At 60.4% G+C, this 17587-nt stretch overlaps 1 protein-coding gene across 1 annotated transcript; it reads left to right on the top strand.

The window, feature by feature from the left end:
- Nucleotides 1-4090: 4090 nt before the first annotated feature.
- LOC149120818 (major allergen I polypeptide chain 1-like) lies at nt 4091-9354 on the top strand. The gene is made up of 4 exons (XM_089319078.1): nt 4091-4151; nt 4282-4498; nt 9047-9116; nt 9268-9354. The coding sequence occupies exons 1-4, from the start codon at nt 4091-4093 to the stop codon at nt 9352-9354; spliced, it is 435 nt and encodes a 144-aa protein (XP_089175204.1).
- The last annotated feature ends 8233 nt before the right edge of the window (nt 9355-17587 follow it).

Here is a 17587-nt window from a genome sequence, read left to right on the forward strand (position 1 = left end):
GCAGGCTGCTGCACGCTCCGCTTGCGGCCAGCTTGCCACTGCTTTATAAACTTCTGGCTCCCCACCTGCCTGTGGGCAAGGACCCAGCCCTGTGGTTTCCCAGGTCCGGGGTGAAAAGTATGGGAAGCCTTTCCCGCTGCGAGGAGCAAGCTGGTGGGGATGTTTGCCTGACGCTGTTGGCTTTGGAGGAGAAGTGACCTTTCTGAGTGGCTCCATCCTGAGCCAAGCACTCTGTTTTCCCAGCCCCAGGGTCACCTCGGCTTTCCACATCCTCCTCCCGCCTCTTCTGCCTCCCAGTGCACTAATCCCCTTAAATGCACAGAGAAAAATCACAGGAAGCATCAAGGTCATGTCTACACTGCCAAAGGGAGCCAACACACTGTCCAGAACACTGACGCGTGCCTGCGTTTCAGCCCGGGGCTGAGGGTGGGAGCATCGTAGCTGGGTCAGGCATGGGGGCCCAGGACTGGTGGCCGGGTGGCTTCCTAGGTCTGGCGGTACCCCTTTGCTCTCACTAGCTGGATCCTTCCTCCAGCCTCCTTCTCACCCTATGGGAGCTCATGACGTCCTGGGCCTTTCTTGCTTCCCATTACTCCAGCCTGGCCCCTTCTCCTGGCTCCCTCTTCTTCCTCAGTGAACAGGGCCCCCTGGGCGGTTTGAAGTGCCCCGTGCCTCCATCAGCACCCACAGGCGGTGGCGGGAGAGAGGCATCTCCCCAGACTGAGTTGTCCGGCCCCTGAGAGCTGCAGCTCTACAGGCCCACGCGCCCGGTCAGCCAGGGGCAGTGCTGCTCTGCCTAGACCCTCCAGAGAGCTCCCCCAGCCTCCGATGTAGGAGCACAGTGTTTTGGCTCCAACAAGACGAGGGTGTCCATGGAAACGCTAGCAGAAGCGAGCCTGAGACAGCTGCCTGTGCTCTTATCTGGAACTCGGTGAGCAGCAAGACGAGTAACAATATCGGGTTATAGCCATGAATAAAACCCCACATGTGAGTGCATCCTGATACAAACAGTTGACTGCATAAGCAGACGGATGGAGAAGAGACAAATACTGAGAGACCCCAAGTAGTCAATGGCTAACTCCCCTCCAGCAGGGGGAGCTACTGCCCCTCCCTGGCAGACGTGAACAGTGCTCTGGTGATAACCCGTGGTCAGCCACAGCTGTCATGCACCTGGATGCCAGGTGACAAGAAGCGACCTGATTTCTTTGGTTTTCTTCCCAAACTCTCTAACCCCAGTCCAAGCTACAAGAAGTCCCCTGACAAGCTCAGTGTAGGGGACATTGGGTCATCCCTGGCCAGGCCTCTCCTAGAGTCACAGAAAACCCAGGACAGGCTGAGAAAGCTCCCAGCCCCGAGGACAGGTGGACAAAGGGCAGCTGGCGCTCAGCTCTGGGTGCTTCTTTGCCTAAAGCAGTTGCCGGATGTGAATCCTGTTTGGCACAGGGTTCTCCCTGGGAAAGCAGTAGAAGATGGCCCAGGTCCTTGGGTCCCTGTGCCCACATGGGAGACCAGGGGGAAGCACATGGCTCCTGGCTTCGGTTCGGCACAGCTCCAGTGTTGCAGCCATTTGGGGAGTGAGCCAACAGACTTTCTCTCTGTCTCTCCCTCTCTCTGCATGTGTCTCTCAAATAAATAAATAAAATCTTGTTTGTTTTTTTTTTTTTTTTTTTTTTTTTGACAGGCAGAGTGGACAGTGAGAGAGAGAGACAGAGAGAAAGGTCTTCCTTTGCCATTGGTTCACCCTCCAATGGCTGCCGCGGCCAGCGCACCGCGCTGATCTGAAGGCAGGAGCCAGGTGTTTCTCCTGGTCTCCCATGGGGTGCAGGGCCCAAGCACTTGGCCATCTTCCACTGCACTCCCGGGCCACAGCAGAGGGCTGGCCCGGAAGAGGGGCAACCGGGATAAAATCTGGCATTCCGACCAGAACTAGAACCTGGGGTGCTGGCGCCGCAGGCAGAGGATTAGCCTATTGAGCCGCAGCGCTGGCCTAAATAAAATCTTAAAAAAAAATAAAGTTAAATTACATAGATGTTCAGATATACTTCATTAAAATAACAATGCTTCATTCTGACATGAAAACATCTAAAATATTCACTTTTTAAATTATCCTTATACACAAGGGGCCTTCAAAAGGTTCCCGGGAGATGCTATTATCAAAACTGATATGTGATTTTCAAAACTTTTGCACTAAAATAAACTTATCCTTTTTAAAAAAATTATTTATGTATTCTTTTAGAAGACAAAATGACAGAGAAAGAAGGAGAGACCCAGAGAGAGATGATTCCTCAAAGGCCACAAGAGCTAGGGCTCTGCCAGGCTGCAGCCAGGAGCCTGGAACTCGATCCGGGTCTCCCTTTGAGAGCAAGGGTCCAAGCGCTTGGGCCATGCCCTGCTGCTCTCCCAGATGCATTAGCAGAAGCAGCTGGGATGTGAACTGGAGCTCCCATATGGGATGCCAGCAAGTCAAATGGCAGCGTAACCTGCTGTACCACAATGCCCGCCCCTCAAATCTCTTTAAATTCCAGTTTCCATGAACTTTTTGCAGTCCTCTCCTCCAAATGTGAAATGGGCCACACCCTCAGCTCCTCTGACAAACCTCCCAGGGCCCCTGACCCCTCCCACCCCTCCAGGAGGGAAGAAAAACCACAGAGAATGGCAGATGGCGGCGGGGGTGGGGTGGGGCGGGGAGCGCAGTACATAAGGGGCGGTGAGGAGCCAACCCTAGGTAAGGGGGCAGGAGTGTGGGCGGGGCCTTAGCCTTCCTGTAGCTCCTGCAGAAAGTCTGAGACTGCAGGCAGCTAGGCTCTAGAAGCGGAAGAGGGGCCGGCACTGTGGCATAGCAGGTAAAGCCGCCATCTGCAGTGCCGGCATCCCATATGGACGCTGGTTCTAGTCCCAACTGCTCCACTTCTGATCCAGCTCTCTGCTGTAGCCTGGGAAAGCAGTGGAAGATGGCCAATGGCCATGGGCCCCTGCACCTGTGTGGAGACCTGGAAGAAGCTCCTGGCTCCTGGCTTCAGATCAGCACAGCTCTGGCTGTTGCAGCAATTTGGGAAGTGCACCGGCAATGGAAGACCTCTCTTGCTCTCTCTCTCTCACTCTGCCACTACCTCTCTGTAAATCTGGCCTGGGTGTGGCGAGCCAGGAGTGAGGAAGGGATGGGGAGGCAGGATGCCCACGGCCCCGCCCAATCCCAGCACCTTCCACGCCAATGCAACACAACAGGACACTCGGCACCCACACTGCTCACCCCACAGCTGAGCCTCACTTTCCATCCTGGTCCAGAAGCCAGGACACCTTCCTGGAGACCACCAGGCCCCCTGCAGCCCCACCCAGCCCCTGCTCCTTCCCATCTTCCCTATGATGAGGGTGATCCCAGCCTGGGCAAGGGCAGCTGTCTCCTGAGGGCGTTCCACTCACGTCTCCCACTGTGCACCACCGATGCCTTTCCACAAGGCTGCACTTCTCTCTATGTCCCGGTTCTGTTCTCCCCACGGGAAGACAAGGACCTGGGCGTCTCTCCCAGCCCAGCCAGGGCCCTCGAACCCCAAAGAGCAGAATGTGGTCAAATGCCAAGTAGGTGTTTAGAGACAACTGGTCTACCCCGTGTCCCCTAGCCTTCAGGGTGTGAGTGCAAGAGAGAAGCAGAGGACCTGCGCTCCGGCCTGCCCGCCACACTGGCACTGGGTCTCCTGTAGTTCCCATAGTCACAGCAGCTGGTAGTCAGGGTCCCAGCTAAGGTGCGAGAGGCTGAGCTGGCCCAGGGCTCCAGAGGCCCTGTGTGGCACTTTCTCCCCTTGCCTAGCCAAGGTTTCCACTGGTTCTGCACCACCCTGCACCCAGGCATGGGCCCATGGTCAGGTCCCCGGGAAGAGAGAGGGAGAAGGAGCCAAGCCCTGTGTTAATCCAGGGCTGGACTTGGCCAATATCAACACACACACGTGCGCCCTCTGCAACTGCAGGTCATGCAAGCTGTGGCCTGGGAGGGCATGGAGGGAACCCCCCCCCGGGAAGACAGGCCCCTCCTGCCCCACTGGGGACATGGAGCAGGTATAAAGGGCCCCGCGGTGGGAGCGGCTGTCCCTGCACCATGAAGCCTGCTGCTTGCCTGGCGCTGCTCGGCTCTGCCTGGCTCCTGATCTCTGTTGCCAGTAGGTGCCAGCCACGGACGCCTGGGCTGGGGGTGCTCTGGGGGCGTGGGGGAGCTTTCCAGGACAGTGCTGCCCCAGGGCGGGTGAAGGGACGCACCTGCCGTGACCCATGCCTTCTGTTTCTCTTCAGGTTGTGACATCTGCCCGGCTGTGCAGGAAGATGTTTACGTGTTCCTGAATGGATCCCCTGAAGAGTATGTTTCCTATGTGCAAAATTACCAAAGTGACCCGCTAGTGCTGCAAAACGCCCTGGCGCTGAAGCAGTGCGTTGATGGGAAACTGACAGAGGAGGACAAGGGGCACGCGATCAGTGCCGTGGTGAGTCCAGCCGGGAACCCTGACTGCAGGTGGAGCGTGGGCGGGGACGGGCCCTGCTAGGCTGCAAGAGTGCAAGAGACAGAAGGGGCCAGCAGACTGGGGTCTGTGCATTCCTGGAGGCCTCCGGTGCCCCTGTCGCCTTGCCAGGCCTTCCGTGTAGCCCCTGCCTGTCCCAGCCTCACCTGTACCCCCCACAGAGAACCTCCTCCTCATTCCTCATCAAGGGAGAGATTTTTACGAGAGATTCTCAGGCACTCGTGGTGCAGGAGAGGATCTGCCTTTAGCTGCCCAGATCCAGTGCCAGGCTGCAGCTCCTCCCCAGGAAGCGCCCTGTGCCTGTGCCCTGCAGGTGTCTCTAGGCCCCGGCCTCACCAGGTGTCCCGACTTCTCTTTGCAGAATAAAATCTTCTCAGATCCTCTTTGTTAAGGGAGCCCTCCTGGCCAGAAAACCCAGGGCCGCCCCGCGCCTACGTGGTCACCAGGTACAGACACCTGCTGCCTGCCGGCCTCTCATTGGAGGAGGCAACAATAAAAGCTCGCATTGCACAGAGTCTGCTCAGTGCTGGACCGGACACCGGGCGTGGGTGTGGGAGGCGGGCGGTGCAGCGGGGCCGACTGCCATGACTGCCAGTGGTGGCTGGATCCAGGGCTGTCCGTGTTGTTCCTGCAGGGGTGCAGTGTGGGGCGGGTGGGTGAGGGTGCAATCAACATCGCCGTGGCTGCGATCCACCAGGCACATGCGTCACCGACCAGGCGTAGCCGGCCAGCCAGCTTCAGAGCGGCAGGGAGAGTCCCAGCGTCACCGTGAGCACACTGCGGCTCAGAGCCGGGGCGCGTGCCCAACACTGCACAGCAGCTGCCACTCTGCTGCCCCACCCTCTGCAGGGAGACCTGCTCGGCTGCTCAGTGTGAGGCCGTGCATGGTGGCAGTGGTGCCCACCTGTAGATGGATATGAGACCTCCCACCTCCAGGCCCAAGGGACATATGGGGTGGGAAGGGGTCCCTGACCGGACAGGAAGACCTAAAGCTCAGGGGGCATGAACGCCCCTGGCCATGATCCAGAAATCCTCTCTCGTGCCTCAGCTGGTCCCAGTGCCAACCCCCAACTGTGGACGCAGCTGTGACCCCGCAAACACACCCCGCGTGGGGTCTCCCTCACAGTGGGCCCAGGGTCTGGGTGTCTGTGGTGGCTCAGCCCTGTGGTCATGATGCTGCCGCCTGACTCAGGCCCCCCGCATGCCTGTCTGTGCCCTCTGGGCCTGGATCTGCCACCCGCCCCCTGCTCTGTCACAACTCACTGAGGGCACTCGCACAGGGCTGTCTCAGGAGGAGCATCTGTGACATCCTGGTGACCAAGGAGCTGCTGGGAGGCCCAGACAGGGTGGAGCAGCTGCTCCTGTCCCCAGGGGCTTGCTGGGGGGGGCAGGGTGGGCTGATTCTTTTCCTGTTTCTCCCACACTTGTACCTGGGCTGCCTTCACAGAGAGAATGGGTCAGGGTGGGCGCTCCAGGCAGCGGTGAAATCTCGGATTGGGGCACCCACATCCCCAGTCAGAGGGCCTGGTTCTACTCCCAGCTCCTTGGCTGCCATTCCAGCTCCCCGCTAATGCACACTCGGGGGTTCAGGTGGCACCTGCAGGTGGTGGTCCAAGCACTGGGGTTCCATCACCCACGAGGGAGGGAGACCCAGATGCATTTCCTGCCTTTGGCCTGGCCCAGCCCTGATTCTGGGAGCCCAGCACTCACCCCTTCCCAGGGCCCCACCCCATCTCACCTAGCAACCTCCTACTCTGCCTGCCTCTTAAAGGTCCCACACCACTCTTGGTGCCACAAACTCTGTCTAAAGCACTTACCCCAGGGGAGACCTGCTCTTTGTGCTCACTGAGCTCCCTCCACAGAGGAGCAATGGGGACCCCTGCCACTGCAGGAGTGAAAGGGAGCCCAGGGGACGGGAGGGCTTGGGGAGCAGAGACCCCCTCGTTACCCCACCTGTGGGACCCTGGGGCTGTGTCCCACCACACCCCGTCCGACAGATGCAAATCTATGCTCAGTGAGAACACAGGCGACACCAGGTGTCTCGGTCCGCTCTCTGCTACTGTGACAGAATCCCACAGACTGGGGCGATGTCCAAGCCACAGGACCTGATTGGCTCACGGCTCTGGAGGGCCTTCATGCTGCATCCAACATGGTGGCCAACATCCCATGGGGGTGCAGGGAGCGGCGGGTAGAGTCAAAGATGTAGAGAGAAAGAGGGAGAGAAGCAGAGGAACTTGCTTTTATCTTGAACTTTAATTTTTATTGTTTAAAGATTTATTTATTTTAAGGCCTCAGCCACTGGCCACTGCAGGCCTATGCTGAGGGGAACAGTGGATGGAAGCAACCCCCCCCCCCCAGATTCACGAATCAAACATTTGTAACAACACCTTGATAGTAAGGAAACATTTGTAGCAACAACAACGGAACTCACCCCTGTGCACCCTAAGCCACCCCAGGAGGCCAGCGTCAGTCCATGCAGGAGCTGGGTTGGGGCCCATGCACCCATGCTCCCTGCACACGGACTCTGGGAAACAAACCTCCCCCCGAGTGAAGGAAAATGCAATGTGGAGAACACTAAGCCTAGGCATCTGGAGTTTGAACTCAGGCAGAGAAAGGAAAACGAATGGGCGTCTTCCACCCAATTAGGAACATCTGACTGCTGAAGCTGAGTGGTCCCCATTCAGCACTGGCTGTGTTATTTTACAGCACTTTGTGAGTCTTCCAAAGAGTTTACAATGCAATTTAAAGCGGAGACGCTGAGTGGGGAGGGGGAATAAAAGAATCAGTTAAAACCCAAGTGTTGCTGGACAGCATCTCTGGACGCGACACAGCGGTGCACTCATTCACACTCCGCAGAGGAGGCCAGCAGGTGTGTGGGTGACCAGGGCCCTGCACCCTGTGGTCTCCATGCCAGGGCAGGGGAAGTGGGCAGGGAGGCAGAGCAGTGGGCCCTTGAAGGGAAAAGGACCGACTGTGGCCCCAAGGTGGCAGCCTAGGGGCAGTGTGGGGCCCAGGACCAAGGAAGTGCTGGGGGAGGGCTGAGCCACTTTCCCAGGGGGAGCAACCTTGCGATCAGCACCCCGGGCAGCCGCGGGCTTGTGGCTACTCCTGCCTGCGGCCTGACGCGTGCTGTCCCTGTCCTTATGGTCAGCAGGAGGCCAGTGTTAGCAGCATGCGGCTCAGGTGCTGGTGCCCAGGAGTTCTCAGTGCTCTGTGCCTGAAGCCCTGGCCCGTGTCCAGGACAGGGCCCTGGTTCCCGCTCTGGACAGGCTGGGCCATGCTGGCTTGAGGTGCTCAGCGGGAGGCTCCCCTGCCTCCATCCCAGAGGACCCCTGTGTCCACCTCCTACAACTCCAGGGAAGAAGGGCTGGAACAGAGCAGGAGGGGCAGCAGAGGGTGGCAGTGCTGGGGTGGGGCCTGTGGTAGGACAGGAGGCTACACCCCAGGGAGTCTCAGTTCAGGTTATGGCAGGGGCAGCCCCGGAGTGTGGGGACAGGTCTATGTGGGGCTGCCTATGCGACCTTGTGTTCAAAGAAAGAGGCCTTCACAGTTGGGCTGTAATACAATAGCAGAGGCAGAAAGGAGGGGCAGGAGGTGCCGGTTGCCTGGGACTTGGGACCGTTACGGCAGGTGGCAGAGGGCCCTGGCACCCCTGGTTCCGGGGCAGTTCTGCCAGAGCCCTGCCCTCTTCACCTGGGCCCTGGGGAGAACACAGGCCCCACTTCTGGTGACCTTTAATGAAGCCAGGCCTGAGGACCCTGAGCCCTGCCACAGCAGAGCCACTAGGGATTGGCTGGCAGGCTTCTGTGATGTCACAGTCACTGAGGTGCGCACTCTGGGCTGGGAGGCGACCAGAGGCCAGTAGTGCGTCTACTGCCCAACTGACCAGTTGGTAGTGTAGGCAGCAGGCGCATTTCAGAGAATCACATGGATACTCAACGGAGGTGAGTGGGACTTGCTCTCTGCATGAGCTGTGGTGTGGGGAAGGTCCCGCCCAGTGCCCAGGTGGGTTTCCATGGTCTCCCACACTGGGTTCCATGAGTGATGTGGTGGAGCTCTGAGTGCTGCCCCTGTGTGCAGAACATGTATACAGTCATCTCATTCCTCCCGCTCTGCTGGTCACCAGTGTCAAATGGGCTGGGTGTGAGTCTCAGTCTGGACACAGGTTCAAGACTAGGTGTTGGGTCAGCTGGTATCAGGTGGGGCAGGGAGGCTGGCTCTGAGAGCCCCAGAGATGCGGGAGATGGGAGCAGGCCAGGGAGCCCTGTAGACTTGGGACTTGGGCTCCCTGGAGGACACATGGATGCCAGGCTGGGGGAGGAGCATCCTTTCCGAGGGCAGGGGAGGCAAGGTGGGGCTTTCCTTCCCCAACCGTTCCTAGTCCCTGAGCTCTGCACAAGTTATCCTCCAGGGACCCGGCCACCAGGTGCCCGCCTGCCTGGCTATGTGGCTGTCCCTGCTCTGACCAGGGGGACAGCATTCAGGGCAGCATTCCTGTGGGCTCCCCGGTACTGGCTCTCATGTGCGTGTGTGTCTTACAGATTGGATGTGAACGCCCTGAGGTCCCGGAGGGCCCAGGAGCGAGCAGCGCTCTTCAGACAATATGAGCAGGTACGGGCCAGGGTGCTGGGGGAGGAGGTGGGGCCCTGCCTCAAGGACTGTGCCTGTGAGAGCCAGACCCCGCCGCCATGGGGACACGGGGGAGGGGACGGGCGGACAGCTCCCCCAGTGACTTCTCATCCGGGTCCCCTCTCGGCTGTAGGGACGCAGAGGAGCGGCACTGCTGGAGCCTGAAGAGGACGATGAGGGCGGCTGCCTCGTCCCAGACAGGCTTGGGTTCCTGCAGTGAGTCCTCCGCACCCCAGCTCACCCCAGGGCGGGACTGGGGTCAGAAACCCCAACATGAGGCGGCACACTGTCCCTGGCCCTGACCTTGAGCCCAGCTGTGGTCACAGGCAGGCACTGGTCAGCATTTGGCCAGAGCTGAGTGACCCTGGGACTCAGGACTGCAGGCAGGGACAGAGCTGGATGTGGGGCAAGCACTGGGCACTCTTACTCTGAGGTCTCTGTTTCTGTTAAGTAGAGGGGGTGGCTTACGGGTCCCCATGCTCCCAGGCAACACAGCCTGGCCATCGCCACTCCAGAGCTGTGTCCACAGGGTTGGGGCACCAGCCTAGCATGTGGCAGTTGTCCAGCAGGTGCCTGGGTTCAGGGGCCAGGCTCAAGGCTTACGAAGACCTAGTCTGAAGGATGGCCAGGGATGTGGTCTCTGTGGCTCTGAACCTGCTTGTGGGCTCCCGCAGTACAGACTGTGGGGAGGGTGCAGCTGAGGGCCCTGCCCCCGGGTCTGTGCTGGCAGGAGTGGGGCCTGGGGGCAGGAGTCGGACGTGGAGGCTGTTCCCACAGATGTCAGGGAGAGAGGCCCCGTGGCTGGAGGGTGGGCTCCGGTGACCTGTAGGGATGGAGCCATCTCGGGCCATCTCTGCATGACTCAGCAGCCCACCTTAGCACAGGGATAAGGGCTTCTGCCTCCATGTTGTGCCAGAACCTGGAGAATAAGTAGGAGCAGAGTGGTGGAAAGATGGCCAGGGTCCGGGCTGACAGAGGAGGGGTGAGGTGGGGCGCATGTGTACCTCAGGAGGTCAGGGCAAGGGGGGAGGGTGGGTGGTGGGGGACCCTGAGGGGTGTGGGGGTCCCAGGTGCCTCGAGCCCCAGGTGCACACTCACAGCACTGAGCATCTCTCAGGCAGGCCACCTGGACTCGGTCAATTCCAGGGTGACGTCCTGGGCAGAGCTGATGTGGGATATAGCTGCCTCAGCCCTGGGCAGCCTGGCCCTGCTCAGGACAGCCACCCCCCAACCGCTGTGAGGGCGCTGCCACACACCCACGAAGGTGGACCTCTGACAGGCCTGGAGCCCGCCACTGGCAGCAAGAGCCCCTGCCTGGCCCTAGGCTCCCTGTGCTCATGGTCACCAGCCCCTCCCTCCCCATCTCAGTCCCCTGGGCTGAGAGGATGAAGCTGGTCCTTCCCTGGCCCACTAGGGAGGTCGCGGTGCCTGTTGTGGTCCTGTCCTCACCTCTCCGCCTCCCTTGCTTTCCAGTGAGCAGAAGTTGCCCCAAGACAGCACCCCGGGGGCAAAGGTAAGGACAAGTCCTTGGCCATGGGCCAGTCATCTGGAAGCAGAGCTGGGCGGAGGGGGAACATGGGGCTCGGCAGTGGTGAGTGGGAGCGCCATAAAGTCCCGCGATGCGGTACTTACACGGCACCTGCTGACATCTTACCACACTCACTGTCCCAGAAGTGAGCCGCAGCTCAGGGGCGTCTCCTGTTGGCCGCCCTGACTCATTGGCATGGTTGGGAGTGACCTGGCTGGAGCTCAGGGGCTCTTCCTTGAAGACGGGGCAGCTCGGGTCAGAGGCCAGGCCACTGATGCTCCCCCAGACAGAAGATCTGGGGCTCACGGTCTGTGCCTTTTCTGGCTCCTTCCATTTGAGCGCCCACAAAGCTCCTGAGCTGCATCTGAGGGCCCCTCTCAGAGCCCCAAGCTGGGCTCACGCCATCCTGTCTCATTTTCCAGCGTAATCAGGAAGTACGAAGGATCCAGAAGTGGATAAAGATGATAAAGAACCATAGTAAATACCGCGGCAGCGACAAGGTAGCGTGGCGATGAGGGCCCCTCGGGAACACTGAGAGCTGAATTGGGGTTTGAGCAGTGCCCATTCCTGTGCCAGGCACCGCCTGCCTCTCAGATGCCCAGGGGCAACTGTCCAGTCCCTAGGGACACAGGTCATGGGCACACCTTCCCCATACACACAGGACACTGTCCTGGTAGAAAATCTGAAGTCACTGCTGAAGACAATCCCGGATGCAGGGCAGGTGTGGTTCCAGGAGCCTTCTAGGGGGCAGTCCGTACACGGCAGAGCCGGTGCCCCTGAGCCCTTGGCCCTCCAGTCACTGTGGGTCATAAGGCCCCCCTCTGGGCAGATCCTCCCTCTGCCAATACACAGGGAGCCCCTGGCTTCTCCCTCTGCTGTCTCACCCTGCGCTGCCTCCACGAGTGGCCACGTTCAGCACTCACCAGAGCCTCCTCTCTCCTGTAGTTTCAGCGCAGAATCTACAAAGGCATCCCTGCCCAGGTGCGTGGGAAGGTGTGGGCCGTGATGCTGGAGGTGGACAAGAGGAAGGCCCAGAACCCGGGCAAATACGCGGTACGGCTCTGCACTCAGCCCAAGGGGGCCCGGCCTGCTCGGGCCTGCTCAGGAGCCTGAGTCTCCGTGGAGGACCGTCCCTCACTGAGCCCTCGGGAGCCTCCTCCCCATCCTGCCTTCCTCTCCCTAGATCCTAGTCAGTGCCTCCTCCACGTCTCCTCAGACCCAGCTGGGACTGGACAGGTGTGTTTTGTGCCTGAGGCTTTAACCTGCTCTCTGCTGAGCTCACCTGGGCAGCTTGGCATACGGCCAAAGAGAGGAATTGCTGTTCCCTGATGGGCGGGGGTCTCCCAGGATGAGATCACAATGGTGTGAGGTAGGGAGCCCCACAGGCTCTGTGCTAACATGTCCTGCCCACAGCTGGCCGGCCCTCACCTAGGCCTGCCCACAGCTGGCCCTGCCTTCACATGGACTTGCAGCCCCTGGCATTGCCCTTGCCTGGAGAGGCCGGTCCAATGGTCACACAGCTCTCAATGCTTCTGGGAAAGGAGGGAGCGAGGACTGGTGTGAGCAGAGGGCTGTCAGCTGCAGCTGGCTCTCATGGCCCCTGGCTGCCATCAGGGAGCAGGGCCCAGCTGTGTGGCTCACCCTGCCTCCCCACAGTCTGCAGTCTGGGGCTGGCCCTGGGAGCTGGGCCTGGAGACAGTCATTGCCCAGGCTCAGCTCCAAGCCAAGGGTGGCTTGCAATGTCGAGATGGAGATGGGCCCCTCCAGCAGGGGGCAGCATGGAGCAGTGGTCAGGCTGTGGCACTCCTGGAGGGCAGGGCATGAGATGCCAGTGAGGAGGCTCGGAAGCCTGGCTGGGGGCAGACCGCGTCTGTGCTGAGAGCTGAGGCAGGCAGGGGGAGTGCACAGGCACCTTTCAGAGCCCCTGTCTGCTGCTGACTGTCAGGGTGACGTGGGCACTGAGGCAAGTGGGGAGCCCATGACCCTCCCTCAAGGTGGGACCCAGCAGGGAACTCTCCCTGTCAGCCAGAAGAGCTGACGTGGACTTGAGGTCCTTGCGTCGCAATGGGGCTTGTGCAGTTCTTGAGGCTGCCCCTCCCCCTTGTCCCTGCCCTGCAGGAGATGAAAGAGCTGGCCAGGCTGGGCGCCACTCACTTCCATCACATCGACTCCGCCATCGCATGGACTTTCAGAAACCACCTCATGTTCCGGGAACGTTACGGAATGAAGTGAGGCCTCTGGGCTGGGGAGGACCCGCGGGTGGGAGGAGCAAGGGTCCTGGGGCACATGGGGTCCCTAGGGAAGATTGGGTGCAAGCCTAAAACAGTTCATTGAGCACAGAAAACAAACTTGCCTTTTCTATAGTACACAAACTTTCCCAAGACACTGTGGAGAGACTGAAATGAAAAGAAACACCAGGGGAGACAATAGTAGCAATCTAACTAATAAAGGTGTTGTTTCCAGAATATTCAAGGAGTCCTTCAACTCAGTCATAAGGAAGCAGTGGGCAGCCCACCAGTATCCCGGGGACACAGGCTCGGGGGACCCTTCATGAAAGCACACACAATTCACCTCTTCAGCGCATGAACACACGCTTATTCCCTACACCACAAAGGCGCACCAGCGCACAGCTGTGGGAATGGGGGAACTAAAACCACTGAGGACGCCGGGTGCTGGGGAGAACATGAGGCGAGGAACAGAGCACAGAAGCCCAGGCCCACGGCAGCACCCAGGGCCGTGTCACAATGAGAAACACACACCTCCCACACGAACCCCCAGCACGCACGCACATTTACACAACCACTAGAACAGCCGAGTGCACAGAAAACACACACGATTCAGGGTTGTGTTCACAGTCACTGGATGCAGGGGAAGCCTGCACGATGCTCAGTGGGGAGACGGAGAAGCAACCCGTGCCACAGCTGAATCCTAGAACGGGATTCAGTGAGAGGCAGGACGAGGCTCGGGCCTGGGCTGACCTGGAGGCCTCTCAGGTGATTCTGCTAAGAGAGGAGCATCCCTCAGAGCCTACACATGCTGTGATCCACTCAGGACGTCTGCAAGAGGCCGACCCCTGGGACACACAACAGGGCAGGGGTGGCCACAGCTGGGGAGGAGGGGAGTTGGGCCACAGGGGGCTCCTGGGGAACACACAGGCGACAGGAGCTGCTCCCTACCAGGCTGAACGTGCATGGGAGGCTGACTCTCCACAGCTTGGACCCACGGGACTGCACTCCCACAGTGGGACGCTCACCTGTGCCCTGAACACCCACCAGGGGAAATGAAAGTCCCAGAACTGCGCCCTGGGAGGTGTGCATGTCCCTGCAGGCAGCGCTCACCCACACGGTGGACAACACGCAGGTGCCCTGACGACGTCACTGCGCATGAGCAGAGTGTCACGGGCCCTGCGTGTGGCTGTCAGGCTCTGTTAGGCAGAGCTGCACTGAGAGCCACGGCAGCACAAGACACACAGCCTCTGTCCTCTCTCTTCCAGCCAACAGGCCTTATTCCACATACTGATGGCCTATTCCGTCTACAATCCCGTGAGTATTCTGGGATCATAGCGCAGGTGCTATCCCGGCAGTCCCTGCAGGGCACCCCTGGTCACAGAGATCCCAGCCTGGGTTGAGGGGCCTCGCTCATCCACAGCTCCGAGGAAGAGCGGTAGAGGCCTGGCTCTGAGCCTCCTTGGACCCAACCTCAAGTTCTGGGAGGAGAAAGGCAGCCTTCTCCTGGGCTGGTCTCCAGACCCCAGGAGCTTGGCCGTGTTGGGATGCCCCTCCCAGGACTAGCATTCCACACAGTGGGGCGGGGGGGAGAAGGCAGGGCAGATCAGGTGTATGACTTTGCTCTGGGTCCTACTGATGCCATTACACCCACCAGCCCTGTGGTTGGACCCATGGGCCTGAATCCCACTCTGTACAGCGCCACTGCCACAACCACCCACTCAGACTTTCCCATGAGTGGAGCAGGCGCAGGGCTCCATGGGTGACCCAGCAAGGCCTGGACATCCCCACCCCCCTGACCTGCCACTGGCCAACCTTGCCTGGTGCCCTGGTTCCCAGGGTGCCTGGCACTCAGGAAGCCCAGGCCTGCACCCATGCCAGAGGCACACCTCCTGTTCCGGTCCTGGTAGCACTTCCTGGCTTATTTCTTCCTCGTGTGAGAAAGGGCCACCAGCTCACCTGCAGAGCTCAGGGGTCCAGAAGCTTCCATGGGCGTGGATCTGGATTCCCACAGCAACCTGGCCCATGCTGACATCTTGGGGGTAACAGGTGTCCATACTTGAGCTCTCCCCCTGTGCTGCCTAAGCTCAGGCCCTGCAGGATTCCCTCCAGGAACTTGGAGAACTTCTCTGGGCTCCAATTCTTGGGCAGCTGACACCAAGTGGCAGGATTCAGGCACAGGGGCTCCCTGTGCTTGAATCTTCCTAGACCCTTCAGTGGGTGACCCTGATCTCCCTGAGAGGTGGCCATCCTAGGATATCATTCTTGCCAGGGGAGGTCTCCTAAAGGTATTCTGGGATCTTGCAGGAGGTGGGCTACAGCCAGGGTCTGAGCCATGTGGTGGCGCTGTTGCTCATGTATATGCCTGAGGAGGACTCTTTCTGGGCCCTGGTGCAGCTCATGGAAAGCAGGAAGCACGCGATGCACGGTAGGTGGATGGCATGTGGGGCCCAGTGCATGCAAGTCCGTGCACGGCCCTCACTGGCTCCTGAATGTGCAGGACAGTGTTGCTGGGGGGGGGACTCCCTAGAAGCCAGGGCTGGCAGAGGCCTCCCAGACTGAGCCAGCCCCCTTCTTTTACCACCACCCAAAGGCCCTGCAGCTTGGCCATGGCCATCCTGGGTGTGGGAACCTTCAGAACAAGGGGTCCTGTCCTTGTCCAGTGACTCAGGTCGGTTCTGGATCTTCTGCCTCACACATGTCTATGCAGACTCTCAAGCACAGAGCCACACCCAGGGAACTTGTGGAAGGCAGCATCCCCTGTAGGGTCACCCCTCCTCGCTCCTGAGTCTTGGAATGGTCAGGAGTCACCCAGTCTGACAGCACACACCACAGGAGGCTCCAGGGGCAGCCTGGCCTGGGCTGCACACAGTCACCCACCTGCACCCACCTCCCAAGCAGATCCTCTGCCCTGGCCACGTTCATCCCCACCTGCCCCTGGTCCAGCCTCCCCTGACCCTCAGTGCTCAGAAGCACCCCCCCCCAGGCCTGGGGCTCTCCAGCCTTCCTAGGAGGAGGCTCTCACGTGGGGGTGTCTCTGATTCTACTCAGGTTTCTACAAACCAAACACCCCCAAACTGGAGCGATTCCAGCAACACCTGGGGCTCATTGTGCATCGCGTGCTCCCCTCCCTGGAGAAACACCTGGTAAGTTAAGCATCTCCTTTCTCCTCTTGGGGGCTCTGGGCTCATGGGACTGCTTCCTGAGCCAGGGGAGGCCACGCCCTCACCAAAACTTTCCTTGGTTACGGGGGTCCACGGCAGCTTGGGTGTTGGTTTGTTGTCCAGCACTTGGTCCCCCAGAGTTGGCGTAGATTGAAGGGAGATGCTGTCCCCAGAGCAGAGTGGAAGGAGGGACCTGTGTCCCTTCAGGAACCTGCATGGCTGGGAGGGGGGATGCCCCTGCTGCTGGGCTTCCTGCACCCAGGGGCTCTGCCCCAGGGCTCAGATTAGAGGGAGTCAGGCCATGGTGGCTGCGCCATCCCTAGGGCCCCTCCCAGCCTGACACCCACCCCCATGTCTAGAGCGCCTGCTGAAGATGCCCCGGGACCACCTCCGGGAGTTCCTGCAGGTGACCCTGAAGCAGGCCTGGTCTCTGAGCGAGAATGCGGTCATCAGGCAGCTGCGGGCCTCCATGCGTGAGCTGGGGAAGCTCCAGTGCCTCCTGCCTCCCGAAGGTGAGTCCAGCACACGGCCCCATCCCATGCTCCCTTGGGGGAGTCAGTAGTGGGAGTGCCAGGCCCTGACATCCCCGCCCAGGGCCTCACCTCTTCCTGGTCCTCCTTGTCCTCCCCGGGCTCAGCAGTTCTGCTTTCTGAAGCTCTGACAGCACGGCCTGGCGTGGCCTCGGGCAGCTTCCCAGAATCCTCCTGTGGGTGCCGGCTCTCCCCACAGACTCTGGGGCCGGGCCGTGGAGCTGTCCTCAGGGCCTGTTTGTGGCTCTGGCTCCTCGGCTGACCCCCACTCTGGAGTGGATTGGAGGCCCCGCCTTGAGCTACCCTGCCCAGGTCTGGAGCAGGTGCCCTGGCTCAGTGCCCCCAGGAGCCCAGAGCGCAGCTGGACCCCCACTCCAGCAAGATGAGAAGTGGCCCTGCCTGCCCAGGGGGCTCTCCCCGACTTACCCCACACAGCCTCCTGGCCCAATGACCACAGCTGTCTGCACACAGGACCCTCCTAGGACAGGGGTGGGCGGGGCTCCCAACTGCATGTGGGCAGGGCTAGAGGGAGGTGGGGCTGTGGGAGACCCTGTGCAGTGAGGGGGAAACAGTCCGGCAGAGAATCCCCTTCAGCCATCTGAGAACTCCTGGAAGGCCCAGGTGCCCTGAGCCCAGTTGTGGGGGCCGAGTGCACTCCTGTGAGCAGGGCTGGGCACAGAGGCAGGCGCTGGGGGCCCCGTGGCAGAACTCAAGGGCAACTGAGTGTGGGCTCTGCAGCCCTAGCCTTGGGCCAACAGAAGGCAGCGGGACCCGGAGCATCGCTGGCCTCTGGGCTCTGGTGGGGAGGGGTCCCCGTGCTTGTCCCCTGCTGCTGCTGCCATCATTGACCTGAGCGCCTGGGTCCCCATGCAGAGCAGAGATGGGCTTGTCCCAGCTCTAGAGGCTCTAAGTGGGGGCCCAGGTGCAGGCTGTCCAGGCACTGGGGAGGCCCCACTGTCCCTCCAGGTGCTGCCTCCCCTGGGTGCTCCTGGGACAGTAGCGGTGA

Source organism: Oryctolagus cuniculus, chromosome 18 (assembly GCF_051225735.1).
Source record: "Oryctolagus cuniculus isolate XC-2025 breed Fujian yellow rabbit chromosome 18, ASM5122573v1, whole genome shotgun sequence".
Lineage (NCBI taxonomy): Eukaryota > Metazoa > Chordata > Mammalia > Lagomorpha > Leporidae > Oryctolagus > Oryctolagus cuniculus.

Coding starts and splice junctions, on each gene's coding strand:
- LOC149120818 (XM_089319078.1), top strand. CDS start 4,091: ATGAAGCCTGCTGCTTGCCTGGCGCTGCTCGGCTCTGCCTGGCTCCTG. Junction 4,152..4,281: donor GCTCCTGATCTCTGTTGCCA/GTAGGTGCCAGC, acceptor GTTTCTCTTCAG/GTTGTGACATCTGCCCGGCT. Junction 4,499..9,046: donor GCCGGGAACCCTGACTGCAG/GTGGAGCGTGGG, acceptor TGTGTCTTACAG/ATTGGATGTGAACGCCCTGA.